The sequence below is a fragment of the Phoxinus phoxinus genome, assembly GCF_949152265.1.
Source record: "Phoxinus phoxinus genome assembly, chromosome: 7".
NCBI lineage: Eukaryota > Metazoa > Chordata > Actinopteri > Cypriniformes > Leuciscidae > Phoxinus > Phoxinus phoxinus.
In genome coordinates, this window is record NC_136882.1 from 39,735,448 (window position 1) to 39,745,032 (window position 9,585).

A 9,585-nucleotide genomic window follows, 5' to 3' on the forward strand; every position below is an offset into this window, starting at 1 on the left:
TAGAAGTGTTCTCTGATATCTTTATATAATTAAAGCAACACTAAAGAAGTTTTTTACCTTAAAATAATGTTTCCAAAATCGTTTCAGTGGTTCATCAAGTCGTAACAGGGTGAACGGCACTTCTGCATTCGCTCCGATATATCTGCTATAACCACACTATGTAAGTTTACCAGACCGGGTCGCGTTTCTGTAGTTCGAATGGGACATAAGAAAACTACAAATTTGACTTGCTTTACGGCAAGCGTTACAATAGTCATTATTTTGTTTTTCTTCGTTTCTGATGTCACAATACATCATACATTCATGAAATCATGCAACATACTCTACCTTGTCTGTGGACATCGTTCATCCCAGAGCCGGCGCTGGTTAAACGGCGAGCGTGTGTGCGACGGTAGACTGCGGTACGCTAAATTATTAACGACAGCGGTAATGAACAATTCCGCTTCCAACCTGTAGGGCGACCGAAGAGGAAAAGTGCTTTAGTGTTGCTTTAATATTCAAAAGCTACGGATTACGATATCCACGGATCGCTCTACTGAATTAATCCTTGCAGCTGCTATAGAACATGTGATCCTCAAATCCACTAGAGCTGATGGAGTGCGTTTCCATTACAGATTTGCGCAAAACTTTTGCAATTTTTCTCTCTCTAAATATCGATACAAACATACCCACAAATAAAACAATCAACTCTTTAATAATATTTAATAATATTCAAATAAAGGGTGAATATTTCAATAAATCACTTTTGGCCACTATACTGTACGCAAAGTGGCAAAATATTCTAGAGAGCTGCTTAATGTGTTAATGTGTTTTTTTTTTTTACAGCAAACATGATGTTCGTCTTGTTTTCCAGTACAAATATCTAAACATTCTCAAATCAAGATACTTTTACTGTCTTATTCACTGAAAAGTTACTTAAAATTAAGTGAGTTTGTGCTTAAAACAGTGGAATCAGAAAAATAATCTTATTTTCCCTTTGAATCAAGTGTATTTTTCTGACCCCACTGGCAGATTTTCAAGCATAAACTCTCTTAATTTTGATAATTTTTTCAGAAAACAAGACTTAATATCTTCAGTCATGTTGCTTCTCCAGTAAATGTATCTTGATTTAAGAATGTTTAGATATTTGTGCCGGAAAACACGACAGAAATACTGAAGAAGAACATATTGTGTTAGAACAAACCTCAGTCTTCATGTTGACTGGGTGTTTTTCTTTCTGTGTTCTGGATGATCCTGTTGTTTAACGAATAAGCGGCTTTAATTGCTTTCAGAGTAATAAATGTTGAGGTCTGAATTAAAAGCCCTTCTCTGTGTCCATTCAATCTGGACGTGTATAATCCGTCTAATCTGATTATGTCTCTGTGTAAAGCCGAGCGCTCAGTGTTTCTCACACAGGAACGAGCGCGCGCGGATGGACATGGCCACTCCTGACCCAGAGCTGTATCCGAGGAAGATCCTGGATTACATGGAGGGATTCCTGGTGTCGAAGGTAAAGCCCGATGTGAACATTTCTGCCCAAAGACACTTTCATTGAGATCGTAACATGTCTTACATTTACAGCCATGAGTTGATCTAAACCTAATCTAAAAATTACGATTTTTGAAAGAAGAAGTCTCTTCTGCTCACCAAGGCTGTATTTATTGGATAAAAATACTGTGAAAATTGTGAAATATTATTGCAATGTAATACCGCTGTTTTCAATGTGAATATATAGTAAAGTGTCATTTATTCCAGTGATCAAAGCTGAGTTTATTTTGATCAAAAATACAGTAAAAATTTTGAAATATTATTATAATGTAAATCATCTGTTTTCTATGTGAATATAGCTATAGTAAAGTGTAATTTATTCCAGTGATAAATAATAACAATAAATTGCACTTTACTATATATTCACATAGAAAACTGCTGATTTACATTGGAATAATATTTCACAATTTTTACTGTACTTTTAATGCAATAAATGGGGCCTTTCAAAAACATAAACATTTTTGACTGTTTTTTGATACAATAAACAACTTCTGTCAACATCAATATTTTAGATTCAACTCTACAAATAAAAGTGCATGTTTTAGATAAGTGGTCATATTTATTACCACTTTTTGTCTTTTCTAGTATTTAAAAACAAAAAAAACGCTACAGTGAATTTAAATAAAATAAATGTGAGCACATAAAACACGTCAGACTACAGGATGTCAAATACTGTATTATACAATTAAAAAATTACATTTAAAGCAGTTTCAGATGAGAGATGAAGTGATTCTGAAGTACTGAGAACAAATATCTGAAAAATTAACTTAATTCAAAAGGAAAACCGTTATGTTTTTATTAGCTTAGAATGAGTCATTTCTCTACACACACCGCGGGTCGACATGTTTCTACACACCGCGGGTCTCCTTACATCGACATGTTTCTACACACACCGCGGGTCTCCTTACATCGGCATGTTTCTACGGTGGCCCTGAACGGACAAACACGAACTAAAACAAACAAACGCGAGTTAAAGTCATCGAATAAAACACTGACACAATGATGAACAGGTAGCAATAATATTTGCCATAACATCGTTTTACTGAACAATTAAGTAAACCTAATTTCTTAATTTATCTTTGTAAAGGAACCTCATTGTTTAACTGGCTACTTTCTGCTGTCTAGACGACATCACTTCCTGTCGGCCACCATAACTTCTGTTGAGTGCAATTCGCAACCTTACCACTAAATGTCACTAAAAATCACACACTGCACCTTTAAAGGGGAGGTTGATTATGATTTGACTTTTCTAACTGTAGTTAGTGTGTAATGTTTAGTTAGTGTGTAATGTTGTGTTTGATCATAAACAACATCTGCAAAGTTACAACGCTCAAAGTTCAGAGCAAAGGGAGATATTTGCTTTTAAAGAAAAGGACTACAACAAACGGCTGGCAGGAACTACACCACATTCCTCCCGGGTTAGTGACATCACCAACCCTAAAATGTACATAAGCTCCGCCCCCTGAACACACAGTCCATGTTGAGAAGAGGAAGAGTTGCTGTAGTCGAGCACATTTGTGAGTCAGCTCAAACTTTAGCATCCATCTTTTCACATGCAATAGAAAGTCACTCTGTGTGCGTCTCACAACAGTTCCTATACGAGCGGTTTATAGATTAGCATGACAGAATATGCTAATTAAAGATAGTTAACTCCACATCAGAAACATAAACTCATCAACTAACCATTCAGAGACGTCCTGTTGCTTCTACATGTGTCACTTCTTCTTGAGTCTCTCCATCTTTGTCTGACTCCGGTTTAACATTAAAGGCAGAACAGTTTCTGTCATTTTAGTGTGTGTGTGAGGTAATCGCAGCTGCTAACACACACCAGCTCTTGAAGCTCCGCCCCCTGTGCCGGGAGCAGCAGCTCATTTGCATTTAAAGGGACAGACACAAAACGGTGTGTTTTTGCTCACCCTCAAAAAGTGACAATTTTAACATGCTATATAAAAATATCTGTGGGGTATTTTGAGCTAAAACTTCACACACACACACACACACACACTCTCTCTCTCTGGGGACATCAGAGATTTATTTTATATCTTGTGAAAAGGGCATTATAGCACCGCTTTAATAATGTTTTGTCCCGAGAAGCGCCCGATGTCCTGCAGTGTTGACTGGTGTGTTGTCGTCGTCAGACCCTGTTCTCCGCCTGTGAGCTGGGAGTGTTTGAGCTTCTGAACGAGTCTGCGATGTCTGTGTCTCAGCTGTCCGAGTGTCTGAGCACCAGCGAGGACGGCACTGAGCGCTTGCTGTCTGCGTGTGTCGGCCTGGAGCTTCTGAACGCACACACACCCCCCGACGGACCAGGTACCGCACACACACCTGTATTACAGCAGCTCAGTCTGCAGTCAGGCACATCGCTTGAAAAATTAAACCTCTTCAAGCTGATCATCGTGTGGAAATCTGAGATTTAATTAAATATGCAATATGTACTGACACCATTGTTTAATAAATACGCTGAAACCAGCAAGTAATGTGGACTTTTCGGTGCACATTATTGGTGAAGCAGATATCAGATAACAGCAGTAAAGTGAAGCCTGACATATGAAATAATAGTTATTAAAAAATGGAACAGTTTATTGAACCTTTAACAATATATATATATATATATATATATATATATATATATATATATATATATATATAAAAGTTTGCATCTGTTTTTTGTTGAGTTTTATATGTGATACATCAGGTCTTATATTTATATTTTATATGGGCAAAAAGAAATACTGAGGAAGAACATATTTTTTTGCAGTGTATAAGGGGAATGAGAGTTTGGACATTAGAAATATTTGTTAAAAAAAGTATCTTGCACTAATGTTTCTAGGGCTGTGAAACGATTAATCACATCCATAATATATATATATGTGTGTGTGTGTGTGTGTGTATGTGTGTGTGTGTGTGTGTGTGTGTGTGTGTGTATAAACACACATGCATGTATATAATTTAGAAAAAAAAATTATTTATATATTAAATATTTATATATAAATATGAACAGTATAAACATGCAAATATCTCTAAAATGTATACATGCATGTGTCTGTATTTATATATACAAAATAATCATACACACATAACACAAACTTTTACTTTGGATGCGATTAATCGTTTCACAACCCTAAATCTTTCAGAAAATAAGACTTAATATCTTCAGTAAAGTACAGTTCTGCTCATCAGTTTGCGTTCCCCTTGCAGAATAAGACACGCAGAGCTTTAATATTTTACCGCTGAATGTAAATGCATTGTGAGTAATTGTCTTTTTTCCACATTTCTACCAGTTCTCTACAGTAACACAGAAATGTCCCGTGTGTTTCTGACCAAGTCCAGCCCGAAGTCTCTGTATCACTCGATTGAGTACAGCTCCAGAACCATCTACCTGTGCTGGCATTACCTGACCGACGCCGTGCGGTGAGACACCATATTATCTAAGGCCTCGAAATGACTCGTGAAAATGCGTCTCTATAGCATGTTGTGTTTATTGTGCAGTTTATACGCGAAAATGAGTTTTTAGGTGCATGATACGCAGTTTTCACGTGCTTATGATACGCGGTTTATTGCGTTTAATACACACACACCCCACACCCCTACTAAACCTACACATGCGTATCATATGCATAGGCATCGATTTCAGACGGTGGGGACGCGTACGCACCAGATTTCATCATGAGTCTTTTTGACGATTTTTGCGATTTTAGAGCCACGATTCGGTTCGTATCACGATTTTTGAGCCACGATTTTTGAGCCACGATTTTTGAGCCACGATTCGGTTCGTATCACGATTTTTGAGCCACGATTCGGTTCGTATCACGATTTTTGAGCCACGATTCGGTTCGTATCACGATTTTTTAGCCACGATTTTTTAGCCACGATTTTTGAGCCACGATTTTTGAGCCACGATTCGGTTCGTATCACGATTTTTTAGCCACGATTTTTTAGCCACGATTTTTGAGCCACGGTTTTTGAGCCACGATTCGGTTCGTATCACGATTTTTGAGCCACGATTCGGTTCGTATCACGATTTTTGAGCCACGATTCGGTTCGTATCACGATTTTTGAGCCACGATTTTTGAGCCACGATTTTTGAGCCACGTTTTTTGAGCCACGATTCTTAAGCCACGATTCGGTTCGTATCACGATTTTTGAGCCACGATTCGGTTCGTATCACGATTTTTGAGCCACGATTCGGTTCGTATCACGATTTTTTAGCCACGATTTTTGAGCCACGGTTTTTGAGCCACGATTCGGTTCGTATCACGATTTTTGAGCCACGATTCGGTTCGTATCACGATTTTTGAGCCACGATTCGGTTCGTATCACGATTTTTGAGCCACGATTCGGTTCGTATCACGATTTTTGAGCCACGATTCGGTTCGTATCACGATTTTTGAGCCACGATTCGGTTCGTATCACGATTTTTTAGCCACGGTTTTTTAGCCACGATTTTTTAGCCACGATTTTTGAGCCACGATTTTTGAGCCACGATTCGGTTCGTATCACGATTTTTTAGCCACGATTTTTTAGCCACGATTTTTGAGCCACGATTTTTGAGCCACGGTTTTTGAGCCACGATTCGGTTCGTATCACGATTTTTGAGCCACGATTCGGTTCGTATCACGATTTTTGAGCCACGATTCGGTTCGTATCACGATTTTTGAGCCACGATTTTTGAGCCACGATTTTTGAGCCACGTTTTTTGAGCCACGATTCTTAAGCCACGATTCGGTTCGTATCACGATTTTTGAGCCACGATTCGGTTCGTATCACGATTTTTGAGCCACGATTCGGTTCGTATCACGATTTTTTAGCCACGATTTTTGAGCCACGGTTTTTGAGCCACGATTCGGTTCGTATCACGATTTTTGAGCCACGATTCGGTTCGTATCACGATTTTTGAGCCACGATTCGGTTCGTATCACGATTTTTGAGCCACGATTCGGTTCGTATCACGATTTTTGAGCCACGATTCGGTTCGTATCACGATTTTTTAGCCACGATTTTTGAGCCACGGTTTTTGAGCCACGATTCGGTTCGTATCACGATTTTTGAGCCACGATTCGGTTCATATCACGATTTTTTAGCCACGATTTTTGAGCCACGGTTTTTGAGCCACGATTTTTGAGCCACGATTCGGTTCGTATCACGATTTTTTAGCCACGATTTTTTAGCCACGATTTTTGAGCCACGATTTTTGAGCCACGATTCGGTTCGCATCACGATTTTTGAGCCACGATTTTTTAGCCACGATTTTTGAGCCACGGTTTTTGAGCCACGATTCGGTTCGTATCACGATTTTTGAGCCACGATTCGGTTCGTATCACGATTTTTGAGCCACGATTCGGTTCGTATCACGATTTTTGAGCCACGATTCGGTTCGTATCACGATTTTTGAGCCACGATTTTTGAGCCACGATTTTTGAGCCACGATTTTTGAGCCACGTTTTTTGAGCCACGATTCTTAAGCCACGATTCGGTTCGTATCACGATTTTTGAGCCACGATTCGGTTCGTATCACGATTTTTGAGCCACGATTCGGTTCGTATCACGATTTTTTAGCCACGATTTTTTTGCCACGATTTTTGAGCCACTGTTTTTGAGCCACGCTTCGGTTCGTATCACGATTTTTGAGCCACGATTCGGTTCGTATCACGATTTTTGAGCCACGATTCGGTTCGTATCACGATTTTTGAGCCACGATTCGGTTCGTATCACGATTTTTGAGCCACGATTCGGTTCGTATCACGATTTTTGAGCCACGATTCGGTTCGTATCACGATTTTTTAGCCACGATTTTTGAGCCACGGTTTTTGAGCCACGATTCGGTTCGTATCACGATTTTTGAGCCACGATTCGGTTCATATCACGATTTTTTTTAGCCACGATTCGGTTCGTATCACGATTTTTGAGCCACGATTCGGTTCGTATCACGATTTTTGAGCCACGATTCGGTTCGTATCACGATTTTTGAGCCACGATTCGGTTCGTATCACGATTTTTGAGCCACGATTCGGTTCGTATCACGATTTTTGAGCCACGATTCGGTTCGTATAACGGTTTTTGAGCCACGATTCGGTTCGTATAACAGTTTTTGAGCCACGATTCGGTTCGTATCACGATTTTTGAGCCACGATTCGGTTCGTATCACGATTTTTGAGCCACGATTCGGTTCGTATCACGATTTTTGAGCCACGATTCGGTTCGTATCACGATTTTTGGATAAAAAAAATAAAAAAAATCCATGTGTTCGGTGCTGATGCGTGACCCGTTCATGTAACATGTATGGGTGGCGCTGCCAATAAAGCACCTAAAAGCTGTCACAAAGAACCGGCAAAAGTAATGATTATGAAAATGTAAAATACAGCAAGGAGACATTTTAATTGTTTATTAATAAACAAGTGTTTTCTGTGTCGGCTGTGAAGATGAAGTTGACGATGCTGACTCGCGATCTTCGCAGTAGGCTAGTGAACGCGGCAGAGAGAAATGCACATTTCATACGGATTACATCGTTTTCTTTCGTTTTGAATTGTCCTGTTTTAAAAGTATGATTTCAAGCGTTCTGTAGATAATACATATATTTCTCAGGTCTGTGAGGCAAGTAGGCTATGCTGAGTTTCGGTTCATTTATGAGACGAGCTCCATTTCACGCGCCGGCGCCCGTGTCGCTGTGATATCTATTAGGCTATCTGCTTTACTTATTAGCTATTTATTAAATCCAGGCAATTGGTTGATGAAACATTGCTTGAAATTAAGATACAATTAAAGGGGTGGTTCAGTATTTTGGACATCGGACCTCATTTTCAAGTTAGCCTGGTTGTTATTCATCAGTGGAGACAGTTTTCAAAAAAAATCATCCAGTCCTTCCAGTTGCATAGTTTGCCGATGCTAGGCTAGCGCGAGTCAACGGTATCTGTGCTAGCCTGCCATTAAAAGCAGTTTTACCCACTCCAAAGTACACCAAAAGCAAATAAATTATAACGCCAGACTGGCGATGTAAATGTCTATTGAGAGAATAATGTTAGAAATCAAAGTACCGGTCCGGTACTCTTACATCTCAATGATCGCATTACATTTACAGGAACTAGTTTCTCAGCAGCGGCGGAATTTTACTTTGCTCCGGTTAGTAGTACTGCGCCGAAAAGTAAACACAGAACAGAAGCGCGCACTACAGACCCGTCTAGCTAGCTAGTAGTAGCCTTGAACAACGATATTGAAAAACATTCGATTATAAACTAAGGAATTGGCAACATGGTGATTCGTTGTGCATTTCGAAATTGTAAAAATAAACCAAATAGATGGTCGTGCAAAAAGTTTCCACAAATTTCCATTGAGAGATCCAGAAAGGAACCAACTGTGGCTTCTTTCTGCTGGCTTGGACAACGAGACACCGGCAGAGACTATTAAAGTTGCGAATTTGTAGTGATTATTTTAGACCAGACGACTTTGAAAAACCCCATAATCGAAACGTTCATAAGTCACTGACAAGGAGTGCAGTTCCAGCCGTCTTTCCATATGCACCAACAGCAGATGAACAGGTAATAACTTTTGTTAGGCTACTATAGCTATCTATTAAGCTAGTCCCTTTTCATAACTGATAGAATGACAATGACAGCGTTAGTGGAGATAACGTTACAGTTCAATTTCTGCCCTTTTAGCATCTATCTCGATTAGTTCTTCGTCTGTGTATTCCGGCTCATACATGTACGGTTCGTTGAATAAAACACATTCCTCGTCTCCAAAGTCTGAAACATTGGCATGGCTTTCAAACGTGGCCATAGTCCTATGTTGATTTCTTAGTGAAATATAACGTTACTCTGCTTCTGTAGTGATGAGTGTCAGCGGCAGGTAAATACACTTGCGTCATGTGGAGACTCTCTCGGTTGCCTAGGTAACTTAATATCACTCCGCCGCTGCTGTAGACTGTGCTAATAAATACAGGGAACAAAGTGTAACTATTGCAATGCAATGAAAGGGTAGTTTGATTTCTAACATTATTCTCTCAACAGACATTTACATCGACAGTCTGCCGTTATAATTTATTTGCTTTTGGTGTACTTTGGA

General features: G+C 39.4%; 1 protein-coding gene across 1 annotated transcript in view; it reads left to right on the top strand.

Moving 5' to 3' along the window:
* Positions 1–1,367: 1,367 nt before the first annotated feature.
* The window catches only part of asmt (acetylserotonin O-methyltransferase), a 23,025-nt gene continuing 14,807 nt past the window's right edge, over positions 1,368–9,585 (top strand). Inside the window, exons 1-3 of the mRNA XM_079619032.1 lie at positions 1,368–1,489; positions 3,666–3,837; positions 4,809–4,938. Coding sequence (XP_079475158.1) covers positions 1,412–1,489; positions 3,666–3,837; positions 4,809–4,938 — 380 coding nt within the window. The 5' untranslated portion in view covers positions 1,368–1,411. The remainder of the gene's footprint in view (positions 1,490–3,665; positions 3,838–4,808; positions 4,939–9,585) is intronic.